General features: G+C 47.4%; 1 protein-coding gene across 11 annotated transcripts in view; it reads right to left on the reverse strand.

The window, feature by feature from the left end:
* The window catches only part of KIAA1217 (KIAA1217 ortholog), a 323,485-nt gene that overhangs the window by 104,471 nt on the left and 197,055 nt on the right, over window positions 1-21,959 (reverse strand). For all 11 annotated transcript variants that reach the window (XM_038755764.1, XM_038755767.1, XM_038755768.1 and 8 more), the window contains exon 3: window positions 5,650-5,848. In XM_038755764.1, the coding sequence (XP_038611692.1) occupies window positions 5,650-5,848 (199 nt within the window). The remainder of the gene's footprint in view (window positions 1-5,649; window positions 5,849-21,959) is intronic.

Raw genomic sequence — 21,959 nt, forward strand, 5'->3', positions numbered from 1 at the left:
GAGTAATAAATATGTACAAACATATATACATATATACAGGTGCTGTGGGGAAGGGAAGGAGGTAAGATGGGGGGGATGGAGAGGGGGACGAGGGGGAGAGGAAGGAAGGGGCTCAGTCTGCGATGCCTCGATAAATACCGCAATCTGATCTTTTGTATTTCTTCTTGAAGGCGGTGACTTTGGTGGCAACTTGGAGAGTCTGTGGCATCTTTCAGTGCTCCATATTTTGAGGAAGGGCTTGGGCAAGTGTTCATCAGAGTGTCCCCTCCTTGCCCAGAGACCTTGGTGGGTTGGCCATCAAGTCGATGACTTGGCTATTTTTCACAGCTCTGACTTGGGAAAGAGAGCTATGTCCCAATCAATCAATCAGTCGTATTTATTGAGCGCTTACTGTGTGCACAGCACTGTACTAAGCGCTTGGGAAGTACAAGTTGGCAACATATAGAGACAGTTTGGGAAGTATATCAATCAGTGGTATTTTTTGAGTGCTTACTGTGTGCAGAGCACTGTACTAAGTGCTTGGGAGAGTTCAACAGAGTTGGTAAACACCGTTCCTGCCCACAAGGAATTTAAAGTCTAGAGAGGAGAACAGAAAAGAGACATGTGGTGCAGTAGTCAGAGCCATGAGGATTAAGACTGTGAGCCCCATGTGGGACAGGGACTCTGCCCAACTTGATTATCTTGTAACTACTCCAGCACTTAGGACAGTGCCTAGCACATAGTAAGTGCTTAACAAATAACAATAAAAAAAAAGGGCCTTGAAGATACGGAGAATGGTGGTCCTTTTGGATAGTCAACCCCAGGCCTGAATTCTTCAAGTGACTAATCAATCAATCATATTTATTGGGCACATACTATGTGCAGAGCAATGTACTAAGTGATCGGGAGAGTACAATCTAACAAAGTTGGTGGACACATTCCCTGCCCACAAGGAGCTTAAGAAGGATGGGATGGGGAGGAAGCCCCCTATAGTGGAAAATGGAAACCAAGCGAAGTCCCCGAATATCCAAATGTTTCAGCCATGACGCTGGAACCTAAAAATCAACTACGTGAACTGAAATGACGAGTGATCGGTGAGGCCCTTAGCATAGCTGCCACTGCTAAACACCGGTGGAGGGAAGAAAACAACTGGGGTACAGCGCTGCTGCTGGGTTATAAATGCCATGGGGAAGGCTACTATGGCCACCTGGGCTGTGAGGGGCAACAAGCAATGACAGCCAAATAATCCTGACAAATTAGGAAGTTATGGAATTTCTTTGGTTGAACAGCCAGGAACTAAACAAAACTACAGGGCAAGTATGGTCTGAAGAGATGAGGGAAATCAGTCAGGAAATGTTATCAGGGGTTGGAGAACCTGAAAAACTAGGCACGTAGGAATAGGAATCCAAACAGGCACATGGAAACATTTCTCCATCCAGTGGTGGGTGGGGGACACACGTGTGGGGGCACATCGGTTATCACGGGAAGTTGGGCAGGCAGAAAATACCACTTTTCTTCATCATTGATAATAATTATAACATCTACAATAATAACTGTGTTTTCCATTAAGTGCTTACTCTGTGTCAAGCACTCTTCTAAACTCTGGGGAAACACACAAGGTCATCAGGAGTAGATGAGTGCTCTGTAATGGACTACTGGGGGAAAAGGTAGAAAAGTTAAGGAGTGTTGTACAATCGATCCCTACACATGAGGGTGGATATTCTGGAGGGCAGGAATTCCTCCAAGAATCCTGTTGCCACTACTGGAGAGAGAACCTGTCCGAGAAGGACAATTCACCTGATTTAATAATACTGTCCACCTGAGCTCTCCTTTCAGCTGTGACTGTGGGTATGAGGGAAAATGTACATGAGACAAAGACAGAGAGGGGGGAAAAAAAGGAGAGAGGAAGAGGAGATGGGGAGATAAGAGGCCAGGACAGGGGGGAATGGCTGGGAGGAGAAAAGGGGGAGAGGGTGGGAGGTGAGTAAAGCAGAGGGGGGAGACAGGAGGCAAGCAGAGTGGAGGGGAGGGTTTGGGAGGTGAGCAGAGCAGATAGGAGGGGCTGTTAAGTGAACCGAGCAGAAAGAAGAGGCTGAGAAATGAGCAGAGGGGAGAGACTCAGAGGCAAGAAGAGCAGAGGGGAGAGGTAGGGAGGCAAGCAGAGAGGAGGTGAGGCAACTTGAGCAGAGGAGAGGCTGGGAGAAGAGTGGAACAGAGAAGCAGCATGCTCTAGTGGAGAGAGCACAGGTCTGGGGGTCAGAATACCTGGGTTCCATATGTCTAATGTGTGACCATGGGCAAGTCACTTCACCTCTCTGTACCTCAGTTCCCTCATCTTTAATATGGCGATTAAGACTGTGAGCTACAGGTGGGACAAGGACTGCATCTAACCTGATCAGCTTGTATCTACCGAGCTCTTAGTACAGTGCATACAGTAAGTACTTAACAAATACCATTAAAAAAAAGAGGAGAGGCTGGGAGGCACGCAGAATAGAAGGGAGAAGCTGGGAGGTGAGCAGGGCAGAGGCTGGAAGGAAAGCAGAGGGGAGAAGCTGAAAGGAGAGCAGAGGGTAGAGGCTGGGAGACAGCAGTCTCCCCATTCAAGACGCTGAAATAAAAATGAAAAATCTGAGGGCGGGGGTGTTCTGAGAGCCCTTAACCACCTCATTAGTGCTAAACGTGTGCTATTTCATGGTCTTGATGGGACACGATTAAATCAGCGAGAGCCCCAGCTTGCTGTACTTTGTTTAACAAATTCAAGGGTGGGGCTGGCAGTTAAAATGAAAATAGTAATCCATGTTGTTCCCTGCAATTTAAGTTTTCCCCTGCAATTTCATCCAACCAACTTCAATGGTGATCTAAACGAGGCAGGAGAGACCTAAACTAAAAGCCAACATGGCATCAAGGGCCTCTCCGTGTGGGGTATTTTTGAGGGTCTTTAGGGATCACCTTGTGCCCCGGCCTTAAGATGTCTGAGGAGAGGCAAGTATCGGGCCTGGGGCTCCAAGAGGTGTAAAATCCACAAGCCGCAACACATCGGGAGGGAAGAAACACCCTTCAGTGTCTGGTTTGTGCACACCTGCCTGACGTCAGCTTCCGGAGCAGAAGGTAGAGTGAGGTGCCGGCCCTGCACAGTGAGAAAAAAGTGGCCTTTCTCAGCTATTTCCCCGGGAGCCGTGCCATCCCCTCATGCAGTTCACTGGGCCTGTGGCTTCATTCTTGACACAAACCTGTCTCAGCTTGTGCTGCCAGCAGGTTTGGGGAAAAAAACCCTCCCTCTAAGACAAAGAGCCCCTTGTACAAACAACAGCAATTCTGCCCAGGGTGTGCTGGGCAGACCAGATCTGGTTCCCAAAGGTCTGATTTTATAAAACAGCACGTCTGCCTCGCCAACCCACCCCCTCACCCTCTTGCTGCTGGTGCTGCTCTCCGGAGGAGAAATTCCACCTGGGTCTGAGAGTTGGGCTGAGGCTTGCGCCCGGGCTAGGACCAACTGAGGGTTAGTGAGACCTGGCAGGCCCTGCTGTGCAGAGTGAGGATTCGAGGCAGCAGCATAGCCACTACCCTCGCTGAGGAGATCTGACAGTCCCACACACCTTGGCTCTTTCTGGGAAAAGGTAATCTTGGGCTTTGTCAGATCTGGCCGGGGCATGCCTTCCTCAGGCCCGAAACTGCCTTCAGCTGTGTTCAGCCTGCCCCACCATCCCTACCCCCTGCATTTTCCACCATCCTCTATCCATCCAGAGGAGGAGGAGACAGAGGAAGAGAAACTGGGGCATACCTGTAGGACCTTGGTCAAACTGTGGGGGGAATGTCTTCCACACAGGAGATAGGAAAAGGGGCTGTGAGAGAGATTGCCCATACCCAAAAGAATCAGAAAATACAATTACTAAATGGAGGGGCGCCTCCACTGAGGATCTAGTCCTTAAAAAAATGGTGACTGTGATGAGTTGGAAGGTCAAAAAGGTTGTGGGCAGGTGGCTCCTTAACCCTGGTGCCAAGATGGTCCAGCTCTCCTGCCCTTCGTCACCTGTGCGTGTCCCTGACCGGATCTGAACATCCCTGTGTGGACAGTTTAATGTGGCAGAAGGCCCAGGGGGACACCCTGTTTGGTCCATGCCAAACATCCCATCCTAGGGGCTGCCTGGTTCTGGCCCAGAGCACCCCACCCTCCCCATGGGGGAAGGGGGAGCCAGTTGGTTCTGAGCCAGTGGCTGGGGGTGCCACCTAGAGCCAGCTCATAGCCACCATGGACCCGTGCCAGCAGGCCTGGACCACAAATGGAGCTGTCTCCTGGGGTGTGGAGGAGGCAGATATCAGGGCCAGGATGGACCCCTGCCTGCAGACCCCTTTCCCCACAAGATGCATGGACTATACATTGCACAGCTGTGCTGTACTGCCAAGCCAAGTCTCATTCTCTACAGCCACTCAATCCCCTTGGGCCGCCCCAGTGTCCAATTCAGGGCCATTGGTCCAACCAGATCAAGGCCAACAGCATCAATGCTGAATCCACTGAAACCTACATACCAGAGGGCTTACAGTCAGGGGAATTTGCTACTGGAATTACTTGTTACTGGAATTACTTGTTACGCTGTAACGTGGAAGGATGGGAAAGTGTCACGTTGAGATCGTACAGACCCGTTCTGTTCCTGAAAAATCAAGCCAACAGGTCCAACCCCTGCCTGGAGGCCTTGGTGACTCTGCTTTCCCCGAACCCCCTGCCAGGTACTCTGATTCTGGAAACATCACTGAGGCCTCCAGAATTCCATGTCCAATTCTCAAATTTATATTTTTCCCAGTACTTAGTGCAATGCATTGCACATGGGAGGTGCTTAATTGAACCTTTTGTGTGAATCAGGGTTGAGTGGAGGCAGGGCTGTGGCCCGGAAAAATCCCCACAAGCTGCCAATCAATCACGTGAACACAGCGATGCCCCTGGGGCAGATACCAATAAGACTCCAGAAACACCAAGCCTCGGAAATATTCATGGTGTCTGCAAGGGACAAATCTGACTAACACAAAGGTCCCACTAACTGTTAGAGCGGGCGCAACAAAAAATTTTCCGGCCCAGTGCCCTTGAGGAAACGGGGGAAGGAGACTGCCCCTACCTTCCTTTTAAGGTGCTAGCCCAGGGGCTGGACTCCTTGAGGCAGTGGACAGTTGGCATTTGTCCCCTCCAATTTCCCGGGTTTTTGAAGAGACTTCAGCCCCTGAGGCTGCCAGTGGGGGCAAGAGGTCGGGGGTTGAGATGGACTCTTTAGTTGGTGGATTGGGGGGTGGGACGGTCCCAGCCTCTCCTTTGGGGTGGGTGCTAATAAGAATAGCCTTTCCTGGGATGTAAGTACCTCTCCTAGACTGTAAACTCGCTGTGGGCAGGGAATATGTCTGTCACTTTGTGCTCTGCACAAAGTAAGAGCTCAATAAATACGACTGATTGATTGCTTGCTTTTAAAAATGCAGACTTTCAGGGCCTACCCATGACAAGATGTAGAGTCCAAGCACGAACTATACTAGCAGCCTCCAGCTCTGACTCCCAAACTCCACAAAACCGAACTGCAGTTTATGCTGGAACGTATCCATCAGCTTCTGAGGCAAACCACTTATCCAGACACACACACCCCCACACACACACCCTCTTGTAGAAGTACCAACCGCAGCACGGATCCTTACCCAGCGATCTCTCCTTGGTCTGGTTCGTGGACCTTACCACCGGAAGGCTTGCCCGGGTTCGGCTGCCCCTGGAGAAGGGACTTGGGGACTCCCCCTCCGACATAGCGTCCAGAGAGTCTGCAGATGCCTCCGACAGATGCTCGGCCTGGTCTCCGGAGCTCGCCAGCTGAGGGCTCTGACAGAGCTTTGGGCTTTTTGTCTGAGAAAGGCATTGAGCCAGAGGAAGGATAGGAAGAGGAAGAAAAGAAGAAAAAGGACTCATTATTACAGTGCAAATGTTTTCAATACCATAAGCATCTGACAATCTGGAAAAAACATTTTGGGGAAGAAAGTCCACCAAGAATTCTGCTTCTAGACTCTGAAAGACCACAACTGGTCAAGAAAGCGGTTATGGATGTTACGTAAGGAAAAAGATTGCGCCTGGATCTTTCATTAAGGTTATTTACCAGAATACACTTACCTGCTACTAACTTCATTTCTTTCAGGAGCTTGAGGCTACAGCATATTGTGGGAAAGAGGTGTGTGTTCCCAGGCCTTGTTGCTCAGATACAATAGTTAACAGTTGCTAAAAACAATATGCACACAAACGTACAAACTTCCACACAAATGCAACATGGTGGACTATACCGTCTTCAAGTGACTTTTACATAGCTGGGCTTCTCAACTCCTGCCCTAAGATGCCTATCCAAATAGGTAAGGAACACTTCCTTGGTGGGGAATTGGGCATCTCAACAGAAGAGAGGCATTTCATTCAATTGATAGGCAAACATTTTACTAAAAAGATGCTCATCCTTCACTCTTGTACATCCCTGGTCAATCAGAAAAAGATGTCCAAAGTCAAAAAAGCCTTACTGAAATTGACTCGCCATCTCAATATCTCAATTTAGTTTCCATTTAAAGCATTGTGTTTCCACCAGTCAAACCTGGGCTAGCTGCCCAGGATACCAAGACTTTGATGTCAACCTGCAGCTACCTTGTATTGAGTTTGCTTAAGGAAAAGATTATCCCTCTAGAAAAGGCCCTCTGGGTGAAATACTCCATCCTCCCTTTCTAATGTTTGAGAGAAGCATTAGGTGACATGAAATCATTGATAAATTACACCATTTGTGTGCATGGCCAGCATGCTCAACTGGTCATTTTTGTATTCTATAAAACCCACCCCAAGAACACTACACCAAACAGAAGGGTTTCATTCCCATTAGAGTTTTATCAGAGCATATACTGCACAAACAGGAAACCTGGGTGCCTGTACAGGTTTTTTTAAAAATGTGAACTGCAAAATTAGTGCTGACTGCACACGCACACACACACACACACACACACACACACACACACACACACACACACACAAATATGCACTCCGCCACCCCTGCTCCAAGCCAGCCCAAGCCACAAACTTGATGTAGCAGCTTGGTTCAGTGGAAAGAGCACGGACTTTGGAGTCAGAGGTCATGGGTTCAAACCTTGGCTCCGCCAATTGTCAGCTGTGTGACTTTGGGCAAGCCACTTAACTTCTCTGTGCCTCAGTAACCTCATCTGCAAAATACAGATTAAGACTGTGAGGCCCCGTTGGGCAGCCTGATCACCTTGTAACCTCCCCAGTGCTTAGAACAGTGCTTTGCACATAGTAAGCGCTTAATAAATGCCATCATTATTATTATTATGTAGGTACAGAAAAGGAACGATGGGCTCTGTGGGCCTTATGGGTCTTCCCTAGCCCCCTCAAATACCCTGCCAAAACCTTGTATAATCATCTTTTTTTTCTGTGGAGGGCAGACGACCATCCATTTTTATGCATATAATCAAATTTGCATAGCTGAAAGTCCTGTTGGATGTAATGTTGGATCCTTGGAGAAACTGGTAGGTGTGATTTCCTGTTGGTTTTTTATTAATTTTTTATGGTATTTGTTACATGCTTACCTTGTGCCAGGCACTAAACATGGGGGTAGGTACAAGATAATAAGATTGGACACAGCCCATGTCTCACATGGGGCTCACAGTCTTAATCCTTAAATGAGGAAACTGAGGCACAGAGATGCTAAGTGATTTGTCCAAGGTCACACAGCAGGGTAGAACCCAGATCCTCTGACTCTCGGACCCACGCTTTATCCACTAGGCCACGCTCCTTTCCGCTGCTGAGAAAAAGATCCGCTTCTCCCTGAATGATAATTAAAATAAGATTTCCATTTGCTTTCTAGATTCTTCCTGGAAATATATTTGCTAAAAGATAAAGACCCCAGTCCACTTATTGTCTCCCTGTGCTCAGCAATCCAATTAGAAACCTATACTCCACCTCTGTCTCTATCTCCCGCAGGCCAGAAATTTTAGAAACCAAAAATTATTTCCCTATTATGGTTTTCAGTTAGACTTTCCCTCACATACCCTGTCATCTCCTCAGATCCCAACTCCTGGCCAAGACAGCACATCTTGCTGACATCTTACTTCACCCCAGGAGACTGGTCCGCTGCAGTAATAAAACAGGCTCCACGAAACTTGTAACCTTGAGGGGACGAGCAACTTTAACTTTCATTAGATGTTCTTCCGATTACAGTGCAGTTCCATCCTTTGCCCGCTGTCACGGTGCCTGGCCTCTTACAAATGGCATTGCTAGAAAAGCCAAATGAGGCTGCTAAACTTTCCAGAGCCTTTCTCTTATAAACGGTTAATCACAATAATAACCAGTGTCTTGGAGCACCCTGCTTCCGAAGCCTTGCATTTTCTGAGAATTAACGCCAACCACATTTCCTCTTAACATGCTTGGGACTGGGCTTTGAAACACCTCTTTGACATGTGAACTCTTTTCTCCAGGATTGTACAACACCCAGAGGGAAAGGATATATGCCGCCTGAGGTTTTCATCAGACGGGGAGAGGAAAAACCCTCAAACATTTTTTTTTTTAAAAAAGGAAATCTAATTACAGCCTTCATGTAATTATATGCAATGGGTTCCTAGCAGCTTCTCATTCATCTAACATGCTCACAGTACAAGAGGGTCTTGGTTGTGAAAAAACAAGGCAATGCTGGCAGGGAGAGAGACAACATTTTTTCGTGGAGTGAGAAGACTTTCCATCGTGCCCTGTGCAGTTCCAGAATCTCAGTAAAGAAACTTTAGGCAGTAAAAGCAAAGATACCTGGACTTGCCAGCGACAAGTTACTACCTGGAAACTGACCTCTGAGTTCCTGTAGCCAAAACACAGCTAGAACTTCTGAAGAGGGCTGTGGGCTGGGGCGGTGAGGTGAAAAGGGGACTGTGACTGTCCCTTCAGACTGTGAGCCCGTTGTTGGGTAGGGGCCGTCTCTATATGTTGCCAACTTGTACTTCCCAAGTGCTTAGTACAGTGCTCTGCACACAGTAAGCACTCAATAAATACGATTGAAAGAAAGGAGGGCGGAGAGGTTGGAGAAGGGAGACAGCCAGTGCCATTGGGAGCTGCTGTGGGAGACAGGAGGGGTGAACTCCTGGGGAAAGTGCTGCCAAGCTGGCCTGCTCTTCCTGGCGGCCTGACAGACTCACCTCCTTGGTTCTTCCACCAATGAATCAATGGTAGCTCCTTGTGGGCAGGGAACATGTGCGCTAACTCTGTACTCTCCTAAGCGCTTAGTACAGTTCTTGTCAGACAATGCTCATTAAATGCCATTATTTGTTTTCTGTGTGTGGAGCACTGTATTAAGTACTTGGGAGAATACAATAGAGTCAGTAGACACAATCCCTCCCCACAACGAGTTTACAGTTATGTATAACCCCTAGTATTTAAGAATATCAAATGTATATGGTCCTACCCAGCACCATGTCTACCTGCTCTGTACACCTCCTATTCCCCAACTCACTGGCTTCGTACCTTCCAGGCCAACCTTTTAGCTGAGCCACTGATCTGACCTATAATTCCACATCTCCTCTTGCCTCCAGGACACTGCCACTTGGACGTCCTGACAGCACCTCAAACTCAGCATGTCTAAAACAGAACTCCTCACCTAGCCCTCTAAACCCTACCTTTCCCACCTCAGGTGACATCACCACCATCCTTCCTGTCCTAGAAGCTCGTGACCTTGGGGTCATCCTCAACTCCTTGCTATCAGTCAACTTCAACATTCAGACTAGGCCCAAATCCTGCTGGTCTTATCTCAACTGCTGCCACCCCATCACAACTAGGCTTCTTTCTAGCCCCATCAGTGACCTCCCATCCTCTAGCTTTTTGCTCCCTTCTATAATCCTATTTGATGCTATCTGGTTCATCTTCCTGAAGCATCACTAGGCCTACTTCTCTTCTCAGAACAACCTGCTGGCTCCCTGTGTCTCTCTGCCTCCACTGAAAACTCCTCACAATTGGCTTCATAGCTCTCTACAATCTGGGCTCAACTTCCCTATCTGCTCTCTCCTTCCTCTATTCCCCAATTCACCACGTTCATTTTTCTAGCTGTACCTCATTCTTCACTCTCCCACTCTCACCCCCTCACTCACATCCCCTCTCCACTATACAAAAGATCCCAGTTTTCCCCAAATTCAAAATCCCCTTAGCTTTCTCTGATTAATGTCCCAGCACTCAGACTCAACCAGCACTTAGAACAGTGATTTACACACAGTAAGCACTTAATAAATGCCATTATTATTATGTCCTTCTTTCAGTCAACTCTAACACTTACGAATTCAACACCTTCCTTAGCATTCACGTATATATGTGAAGTTGAGAGTGTTTTCAACTATTTTTTTTTAACTACTCTATGTGTAAATATTTTATGTGTGTTTCCCCCAGCTTAGAGTGCAAGATCCCTGTGGGTATGAAGTATGTCACTTCTTTATTCTGTCCTTCCTGAGGGCCTAGCACAGTGCACCGCATTGAGTGGGTGAACACTAAATCATCCATCCCCCTCACCACTCCTCCTCCACCCTTGCACTCTGTCTCTTTCATGTTGACATCCTAGAAGTAGATAGTGTCTTGTTCTTCCCTTGCTTTTCCCCCAAAACACTTAGCACAGGGATTTTTTGGGGGGGCTTATTTTTGTGCTACTTGTTACACATTTGCTATGTGTCAGGTACTGTAGTAAACACAGTACTAAAGGTTCTGTATACTGTTGAAGCCTCAATAAATCCCATTGCCACTATTGTCAGATGTGAAGAGGAGTTTATAGCCCGGAACTCCTGACTTCTCCCCTACCATCTACTGCTCCTGAAGTGGGGAGGGGAGAATGGCAGGGAGGAAGACAAAGTCAGTTTTTGCATCAGAGTCCTTTCCCCTTCCACGCTGTAAGAGATTCCTACTTGTAAGAGGGAAGGTCTTTGGCTAAATACAGCTCCTGCGTGTGTGTGGCGGGGGCCGGGGGTGGGGTGGGGGTGGGTGGGAGGGGTTGCAGAGAGGGAGGGGTTCTTCCCTGGGGTGCTCGAGTGGGCTTTGCTGTTGTCTCTCCCCTAATGGCTTCAGACTCTTGGGCCCAACCCTTCTTCCTCCTCAGCTCTTTCCTCCTCCTCCTGCTGCTTTCCCACCTCCTTTTTCTTCCATTCAGCCGGGCTGCTGCCTTCCCAAAGGCCAAGCCCTCCCAGCCGATCACTTCCTCACCCTCCCCTGAGCCAACCAGAGCACTTGCTGGTGATCCAATGGTGACCACCTCTATTATACACTGTTGGCTGGAAACAGGGCCTCTGACTGTGCTGAGTTCAGCTTATCCTGTACTGAGCAAACAACAGAGCCCTTCGTTGGATGAGGAATGCAGTGGCTTGGAATTATGTGCCATTGTGGATCATCCAACATCACTTTTACTGAAGTTCTCCTGTAAACTCTGAGACCCCCACTAAGCAGAATGCCAGCTTTTCCATGACCTCAGTGGTCATGCAGGCCTCTCTTATCCTTTCTGAGTCCTGATTTACCCAAGTTCACCACATTCTAATGAAGGACAGGAGTGACTCACGCTGCACACTCATTAGTTTATGCCTTCTGTATGAACATGACGATCAGACATAGCCCTTTATCTAGCCTCAGGGCTGTTCTTGGGCCTCTCCCAAGAAACTTCCAATCCTGGGCCTGGGCAAAGTCCTAATTTCATGGGGTTGACTCCACAGAATAGCCTGGAAGTGGCACGGTTAACTCGGATGAGGCTTTACACAAAGCCCTAGGTGTCACAAATGTGGCCTTGTATTCTCAGGTTCCTCTGTGCTCTGCTGCCAGCCTCTAGGCCATTTCACAGCTTATAGGATGAGCAGCGAGAAGTAAAATGCCAATGGAATTCACCCCTTGGTGAAGGAGAAAGGTGAAATGAAAGGAAGGGTATGTTGCAATATCTGTGAGTGTATTCATCTGTGCTGTTCCTCATTATCATTGATAAACCAAAGAGCTGCCTGTTGAGGGTGGGATCCTGAATTTGGCCAGGGATGAGCCAGAGAGACTATTAGTTCTAGGGTACTGTGGGCCCCTTTTCTGTAGGATGAGAGGTGTGGAGTGGGGCCAAATCTTTCCTTCCATGGAATCCCAGGTGTGTGTCTGTCTCACACCTTTCACGGCATCCTCCTCTCCCTCACCATCTCTTCTCTCTCCCTCTTGCTCTCCTCTTCCCTCTCTCTCCCTCCCCCTGCTTTTCTCTCTTACACACCCCCACATATACATTATTTTGCTTCCCAGTTCACTCTGTAATCAACCATTCCTCTAAACCCAAAGCCGCTGCTTTCTAAAGCCTGAGGTGACTCCTCTGGGGCTCCCCAGCATTTCCCCTCCTCTCTACCTCTGGCCTTACCGAAGGAATCAATCAGTGGAATTTAATGAGCACTTCCCATGTTCAGAGCACTATCCTAAGGATTTGGGAGAGTGCAATATAACATTTGGTAGATATGTTCTCTGCCTCAAGAAGTTTTCTGTCTAGTGGGGAAGAAGGACATTGAAGTTAATTATGGATATATACTTAAGGGCTGTGGATCTGAGGGTGGGGTGAATAAAGGGTACAAATCCAAGTGAGAGGGCAAGGCAGTAAAACGAAGGTCAGTCTGCACCATAGGTTTGCCAGCCAATGAGAGAGAACAGAGAGTGCAGATCATACATCCACCCCTGAGGTTGCTTCAGGGTGCACCTGATGTTAAAGAGCGTCCCGAGTGTGGGCTGGAGAGCAAGGAGAGATGTCAGGATCGCAGTGACCAGGTGAATCAGATGGGCGGCCCCTTGGTCCACACTAAACTTGTGGTCCAGCAGTATACTACAACCCTCCAAGGGTGACAGCTGTACACACAGGCAGAGATGAGGGACCCCTGGGGACACGATGCTTTTTTTTCCACCTACCTAAGACGAAAACTGATTTTGTATGGGAGTTTCTCAAGAACTGAGGGAGAAGAAGGTGGAGGAAAAAAACTTCTACTTCTCCCTCTCCTCAAGGATAATGATTTACTTTGGTAAGTAAATCTTTACTTAGCAAACATTCAGAATGAGGGCCTCACAAAGGTTTGGCTATATCAGACTAAACTGGAGCCTGTCACCTGAAAACTAGAATCAAAAGCATTCCTTCAGCCCAATTTCAGCTAAAGTTTTTCTTATGATTGGTGTTTCTGTTTAGTCTCTCACTTTTCCCTAGGACACACTGGCCAATTTCCATCTACTGATTCCCCCATTAGACTGTAAGTTCTCTGTGGGAAGGGACTGCAATTGTTCATATTTTTTGAGCACTTACTGTGTGCAGAACAATGTACTAAGTGCTTGGAAAGTACAATTCAGCAATAAAGACAGATGAGCCCTGCCCATAAATGCCTCATCTGGTGCTCTGCCCACAGTAATCTCTACGGTTTTATTTGGAGGTGATCCACAGGTGCCCTTGCCTGAAATAACACCACACCTGTGAAGGGCCTGATGCTGATGAGAAGCAACCAGGCATAGGGGATAGAGTGCGGGCCCAGGAGGAAGAAGGACCTGCGTTTTAATCCCAGCTCCACTACGTGTCTGCTGGGTGACCTAGGGCCAGTCACTTCACTTCTCTGGGCCTCAGTTCCCTCATCTGTCAAATGGCGAGTAAGACTTTGAGAGCCTCATGTGGGACAGGGACTGTGTCCAACCTGGTTAGCTTCTGTCCCAGCGCTTAGTACAGTTTCTAGTACATAGTAAGCACTTAAAAAATACCATTAAAAAAAGAACAGAATGGGAGTGAAACTGAAATTCTGTCCTTAGATGGTGAGCCCTATGTGGGGCAAGTACTAAGCCTGATCTGACTATACCTAATCTACCCTAGCGCACAGCATCTTGCTTAGCACATAATACGTGCCTGAATATCTCAATTATACTTATTATTATTGTCATTATTTCATTCTGCCCTGAAACTTGACCCTGTGGACAGCTAGGAGAGAAAGGTCCTAGCTGAAAGCTTGAAAGCTAGACTAAGCTCCCTGTGGGCAGGGAATGTGCCTACAATTCTTATATTGTGCTCTCCCAAGTGCTCAGCACAGTGTTCTGCACGCAGTAAATGCTCAATAAATGCCACTGATTGATTAGGAATGAACGGATTTTCATTCCCAGGTTGCCAGGTGCTCAACCCTTCCCTGCACCCTCCAGAAACCCAGAAGACAATCCATTTCAAGTGTGGAGACAAATCTCACAGCTTGGGTCTCTGGCTCTTTCTTCATAGCACACCTGACAATTACACAAGGAAACTCGGACTTTGGTTAGGAAAGGCTGCAAAATGCTGAACGTCAGGGAAATGGTTTAAAGTTCACATCTCCTATTCCCAAGTTAGCCAGGCACACCTTAGCCCCCCTTCCTCACTGGATCCTAAAATAGATCACAGTTGTGGCATTCATTAAGTGCTTACTATGTGCCAAACACTATGCTGTGCACTGGGGTGGGGGACACCATCTCATCAGCTGTGTGACTTTAGGCAAATCACCTAACTTTTCTGGGTCTCAGTTGCCTCATCTGTAAAATGGGGATTAAGACTGTGAGCCCCACGTGGGACAACCTGATCACCTTGTACCCCCCCCACCCAGCACTTGCAACAGTGCTTTGCACATAGCAAGTGCTTAACAAATGCCATCATTATTATTATTATTATTATTACTATCAAACCCCATCTCATATGGAGCTCACAGCCTAAGGAGGAGGGAGAATAGGTATTTCACTGTCATTTTTTTTTTTAACTAATGAGGAAGCTCAGTCACAGAGACATTTAAGTGACTTGCCCAAGGTCACAAAGAAGGCAGGTGGAGGAGAGCCCAGGTCTTGCACTCTTTCCAAGCCACATGAGCCATTACCCTTCAGTTGACTTTTTACCCCAGATAAAGAACAGCTTCTGCTTCCCCTTCCCTTTGGCAAACTCATTCCCGTCGTCCGTCAACCCAGATCCCTCCACCCTGATGTTCCCATTTCTCTCCTCCTTCCCTGCCTCTCCCTCCAAAGGCTCACCCAGTCTCAATTGCCACCTGAGAAAACAGAATGCTGTTTGCTCTGGAGGGAAATCAGATGACTCAGCAGCTGAGGAAAGCTGTACGGGGTCTCGTTTCCTCATTTTTCTCATCCATGGGGAGTTTTCCGTTATCAAATCCCAAAGAAGGTGAAAATCCGGGGCCACAGGCATGCATGGTCCTGCAGGGCCCCAAAGCTGGCTACAGGGCCAAGGGAGCAGAAGCAAAGCTGGGCAATCACTAGCCACTCAACACCATGCAAGATCTGTTAGTCAGTCAGTGGTATTTACTGAATGCTTACTGTGTGCAGAGAACTGTACTAAGCATTTGGGAGAGTACGATACAGTAGAGTTGGCAGATAGGATTTCTACCCTCATGGAGCTTACAGCTCCTCTTCCTCATTAAGAAGGAACCTAGAGCAGGAGAAGGAGAAACAGGATTTCACTACAGCTTGGGGATGGTGGGAAATCTTTGAAGTGACCTGGAGATCTTGTGGTCTCTATCCTGAACTCATCCCCCTTTCCTGAACCACTGGAAACAGCAAGCCTTATCTGCGTGTCTCAAGCTGAACTGTTCCAGAGCAATTAATCAGTCAATGGTATTGATTGAGTGCTTACTATGTGCAGAGCACTGCACTAAGCACTTGGGAGAGTACAACAGAATTAGCAATCACATTCCCTGCCCATAGTGAGCTTACAGTCTAGAGCAATAGAGGAAAGAAGGAAGAAACATTCACCATCTTTTTGGCGGGCTCCTGGTGCACACACAAATAGGTTGAGAAGTGCTCTTCAATTTTCAGTAGTAGACTTCAGTGTTCATAGACAATTCAAAGACCCCAATTTAAAAAATAAGGAATTAAAGAAGCAGAGAGAGACAGAATGAGGCTGGAAGACTTCTGCAGTCTAAAAACCAACTTGGGGGCTGCCTCAGTAGGCAGTGGAAGACATTTAACAAACCTCAATCAGGTTCTCTGCAATTCCATCTCCAGCTGGAAAAGTGGAGGAGTCTGGGCAGAAGGCTGCCAATGAAAACACAATGTTCATCCCCGTGATAAGGAAATGTGAGCAAAACAGGGTTGCTCTTCCTGAGGAGAAATGCTCATTTTGGAGGTGCAAAGGCTGAGCAATTAGCTACAGGACAAAATATATTCTGGGTCATCCTTCTTCCTATGTTTTTAGGTGATGCACAGTGGATATGGGAAGAAATTATAGAGACGCTTCCACATTAGACATAAATTATGAGAGACAGGGAAGCCTAGCAACGACTGGATGAACTGAAGAGGCCCAATGCTTTAAAGGGGTATAAAAGATAAGGAATGGGGGTGGTGGAGTGCATCCCTTTACTGTCCACTTCAGGGTCCTCTTGTCTTGTCCCAGGCTTGAAGAGAGGAATTGGTTCGGCCTAAAGCACTACGATTTTGGAATGCCCCTGGTCCTGAGGCAGGCTGCACGGCCAGCAAGGAGGACACAGTCACCATTACACACTCATCTGAGCCCATGAGTGATTATTATTACCATTGTTATTATTATGGCATTAGTTAAGTGCTATCTATGCATCAAACACTGATGTGGATACAATTTAATCAGGTCACACCCAATCCCTGTCCCAGATGGGGCTCACAATCTCATAGGAAGAACAGGCACTGAATCCCCATTTTACAGATGAGGAACCTGAGGCACAGAGAAATTAAATGATTTGCCTGAGGTCACATAGCAGGCAACTGACAGAGCTGGGATCAGAACCTAGGTTCTCTGATGCTCTGGCTCAGGCTCTTCTGACTAGAGTCCACTGATCCTCCTGTTTTGTTCGGGTCTCCTGAAGAAGTCTGCAGTTTCTAGGAGCCACAGCAGATAGACAATAAGGCTCTTCCCAGTCTCTGGACCGAATCAGATAGTGCGACCCTGGGACCTCACTAATCATCGCTAAGAGTGTGGCCCCAGGTCTCTGGACAGGTTAGAAAATTATTAAACAGATTCTCTGATGAATCTGACGAGGATACTCTCTGCTTCTCATCCTCCTGTCTGCTGCCCCTGCAAAGAGATCTGAACACCACCCTAGTAGTTGCAGATTGATCTGACTGTAAAGAAGTGGATTCGAAAGTGTGGATTCATTCCAGTTTGACTCATCCAAACAACTTTCAAACAATGGTCAGAATCACCATGCTGTCAGAAGTTCATCAGGGAGTGCTCCTGGGGTTAATTTGGGGTTAACCTGGACAATTTTTCAAGATGCGCATGCTGCAGAATACTAATAGTGTTAAGTTTTATCCCAATTCCCTCATTGGGATCCCACTGGAGAGGGCCAAAGGGAGCCTGTCTGAGTCAAGAAGGAGGAAATGAATGAATCACACATGGGCATTAGCCATGGGGGTAAGAGGGTTAGCCCAAGACAATGTAGAAAAAGAAAAAGTTCGGTACTAACTCTCTGAGAGGATTCAATTTTCATCATGTACCTTTGAATGTCAAGTTCGGAATGAAGCGAGATCAATAGGCACTGCAAAGCCTGTGGATCAGAGAGAGAGAGAGGAAAAAAAAACAGAAAAAGGAAAAAAGGACACCGTTAAAAGGAAAGAGAAGGAGCGGGGAACAAGTGTATGAAAGTTTGGTGCAGTGACACTCCACAACTGAGAGGGAGAAAGGTAACACGTCAAGGTTATTATGCTTGGGAAGGAAATTTCAAAACTCTCCCAAAGTCAACAATTAAAGATGGGTTTCATCCGCAGAGCCGACCACGGACAGGGCCTCTTCCGGGATTCAGGAATATGCAAGGTAGACTGGCCGGCTGTGGGTGGTGAAGGAATCAATTCTACTAGACAGATGGTGCCCCCCAGTGCCCGGGACACCAAAACTGAAATATGTCAACGGCTGCTAGTGTCTGCTTGATCTCAACCCACTTCTGGATGAATGCATCAGACCTGCTTGCTTCCCAGTCTTCCCACGGCCACAGGGTGGGCTGTTTCAGCTGGCTGCCGGAGGCCCCTTTGTGCATTTCACCATTGGCTTTTAAACAGGGTCTCGGCCAAGCCTACAAAAGAATACCCCAGCCAACTTCTTCCCCTTCAGTAAAGATGACACTTTACCTTCATAGGTCTGCTACATTAGCAGCCTGTTCCAGCCAGGACAGCCGCTTGTTGACTCCTACAAAGATTATGTCACCATTTCAAGCCTAAGGAGTGAAATGTGAGGGACTGATGGGACTGGAGGGCAGGAATTGCGTCTACTCACTCATTCCAAGAGTGAGAATGCTGCTCTGCCCACAGTAAGCACTCAATTCCATGACACTGAAAGCTCTTTATGGACAAGGAAACTGTCAGCTAATACTGTTGTATTTTACTCTCCCAAGTGCTTAGGACAGTGCTCTGCACACAGTACAATACCTATCAGCAATGCCAACTGAGCTCCTATTAGATGCGGAGCATTTACTTTCCAAGCACTTGGGAGAATACAATAGAAGCAGCATGGCCTAGTGGAAAAAGCACAGGCCTGGGAGCCAGAGGCCCTGGGTTCTAATCCACTAGCCCACACTGTTTCCTAAACCACGTGGATCTAATTGGTGGATCTGAATATAAACCAGAAAAATCACTCTTGAAAAAGAGAACTTGTGTGGGAGAGGCACTGGTCGGATGCAGGCCACCACGGAAGGTTTCTGGGATGATCTGGTGGTTTTGTGGATGTGCCCATAGCTAGACTGGGAGCTCCAGGACGCTTCCCGGGAACAGACAAACCAGAGGCCTCCCATATGGAGAGTGGTCCACAGCAGCGTGGCCTAGTGGAAAGAGCACAGGACTGGGAGTCAGGGAACCTGGGTTCTAATCCTGACTCCACCACTTGCGTTCTGTGTGACCTTCGACAAGTCACTTAGCTTCTCTGGGACTTTTTTTTCAACTGTAAAATGGAGATTCCATACCTGTTCCCCCTCCTTCTTACAGTGTGAGACACTGTCCCTTGTGCGACAGGGACTATGTCCGGACATGATTATCCTGTAACTACCCCGATGCTTGGTACACTGGTTGGGGCATAATAAGCACTTAATAACATTATTATTATCCTAGTCCCCATGTGGCTTCTCTTTCCATCATGGTGCCGGGTCAGGGCGGGGAGAAACAGTGGATGAAGAGTTTTGGGGTGAAAAATGCTACTCCTTTCCAAGGAAAGACCCAGCTCTCTTGGAAGGGCTATTTTTCTCAACTGCCTCCTTCCTACTTAAGGCAAGGCTGCAACAGAGCTGTTAACTCACAGTGGTTTGTGGGTGAAGAAATACATGTGAGAGCTGTCAATCAATAAACAAGGCTGAGCTAGCCATTCACTGGCAGAGAAGACATGTCCAGCAAAACTGAAATAAGTCATCAGCAAAGCCCACAGACCATCCACTCTCCAAACAGAGAAGGGGGCAGCTAGAGAAATGTCAGAGGAGGGAGTTCAGGATTCTGCCTAGTTCCAGTATTTAACCAGGCCCTACATATTTTTCCTCCTCCTCCTCATGAATATTTACTGAGCACAGGCAGGGCATTAAATGGTATGCTCTGTTGCAGAAGTCAGTTTTGATAAATTCTGCTCCCACCACAGGACTTACGGTTTCTGGCTCAGTCCTCTGGAAGGCCAGTTTTGGGAATGGTGAGGCAGGCATTAGGGTGGGCACTGCCTTCTCGGATAGGGTTGCTCAGACATCCCAGGTACCATAGAATAATGTGACTGAAAGACCAACATCCAGAGCCACCTACATGGGACCCTTGCTCAGCAGGAAGGAAGAAAGTACCCCACTGTGAGTCTGACACATGTTGGAGTTGGCTGTCCAGTAAGCAGCGTGGCTCAGTGGAAAGAGCCCAGGCTTTGGAGTCAGGGGTCATGGGTTCAAATCCCAACTCCGCCAATTGTCAGCTGTGTGACTTTGGGCAAGTCACTTAACTTCTCTGTGCCTCAGTTCCCTCATCTGTAAAATGGGGATGAAGACTGTGAGCCCCCCGTGGGACAACCTGATCACCTTGTAACCTCCCCAGTGCTTCGTACAGTGCTTTGCACACAGTAAGCACTTAATAAATGCCATCATTATCAATAGGGATGGATTGCAGAGAGTTATTTCCTCTCTTTTTTTAATGGTATTTGTTAAGCGCTTACCATGTGCCAGACACTGTACTAAGTGCTGGGGTAGTTACAAGATCATCAGTTTGGACACAATATAGGTCCCTCATGGGGCTCACAATCAGTTCCCTATACATGTGAGAACTGAGGCACAGAGAAGTTAAGTGACTTGTCCAATGTCACACAGTAGAACCCAGGTTCTCTGACTCCCAGGCCATGCTGCTCTCCTGAAAACAGCAGGAGGCTCTGCGATTCCAATCAGAGTTAGAGGTGCAGGAAAGAAGATAATAATGATGGCATTTATTAAGCGCTTACAATGTGCAAAGCACTGTTCTAAGCGCTGGGGAGTTTACAATGTGATCAGATTGTCCCACATGGGGTTCACAGTCTTAATCCCCATTTTACAGATGTTTACAGATTTACAGATGCAACATTTTACAGATCTCCCTGGTCCACTCTTTATGCCCCTGATGGGTGTGCCAACTCCCATCTGCTATGAAAATTTGGGGTTCTTTTTTAAAACTACTTAGGCAAAGCAGGGATATATGGGAAGTGGTGTGGCCTAGTGCAAAGAGCATGGGTCTGACTGTCAGAGGACCTGAGTTCTAAGTCCGGCTCCTCTACTTACTCCTGTGTGACTGTGAGCAAGTCACCTGTCTTCTCTGTGCCTCAGTTCCTTCATCTGCAAAGTGAGGATTCCACACCTGACCTCCCTCTTGCTTAGACTTTGAGCCCCACGTGGGACCTAATTATCTCGTATCTACCCCAGCGCTTAGCAGAATGTTTTGCATATAATAAACATTTACCGAATGTCACAGTTATTATTATGACAATAAAACCTCCAAGAGAAAACTCCACTGGAGGGGTATGTTCTGCCCATTGCAGACACTCCATGAAATACTCACTGGCTAATTGATAAATCAATATTCTGCTTGGAAATCTCTCTTGAAACCACAACACATCAGAAAATGCCCAAACTGTAGTCTGTTTACAGGTGTGGAAGTCAGGGTGAGACATGGGAGTTGTGGGAATCCCTCGCCAGACTATAGGCTCCTTGCTAGCTCATTCATTCAATCAATCAATCATATTTATTGAGCGCTTACTGTGTGCAGAGCACTGTACTAAGCGCTTGGGAAGTACAAGTTGGCAACATATAGAGACAGTCCCTACCCAACAGTGGGCTCACAGTCTTAAAGGGGGAGACAGAGAACAAAACCAAACATACTAACAAAATAAAATAAATAGAATAGATATGTACAAGTAAAATAAATAGAGTAATAAATATGTACAAACATATATACATATATACAGGTGCTGTGGGGAAGGGAAGGAGGTAAGATGGGGGGACGGAGAGGGGGATGAGGGATTTATTTATAATCGCATTTATTGAGTGCTTACTGTGTGCAGAGCACTGTACTAAGTGCTTGAAAAGTACAACTGCAGTCACTGTGTCTATTGTACTGCATTCTTCCCAAGTGTTTATTATAATGCCTACATTAATTTATATTAATCCCTGTCTCCCCCTCTAGACCGTAAGCTCATTGTGGGCAGGGAATGTATCTTTATACTGTTATTTTCTACTCTCCCAAGCGCTTAGTCTAGTGCTCTGCACACAGTAATTGCTCAATAAATACATCTGAATGAATGAAAGAGTAAGCCCTCAACAAATACTATTCCTAACTGAGGGCTGGAGCTGGGAACGGAGGACCAGGAAACCCTGGTCAGACAGTGTGGGCCCTCCCCACCCCACCCCCTCAAAAATAGATTGGACCCTCAGATCCTCGCAGCACCCCCATATCAGCTCAAACCATCCCTTCTATTTCCCTACCCTTTGGAGAGCACTTGCTCTGCTCAGAGACACACACCTCTGCCTAG

Source organism: Tachyglossus aculeatus, chromosome 13 (genome assembly GCF_015852505.1).
Source record: "Tachyglossus aculeatus isolate mTacAcu1 chromosome 13, mTacAcu1.pri, whole genome shotgun sequence".
Lineage (NCBI taxonomy): Eukaryota > Metazoa > Chordata > Mammalia > Monotremata > Tachyglossidae > Tachyglossus > Tachyglossus aculeatus.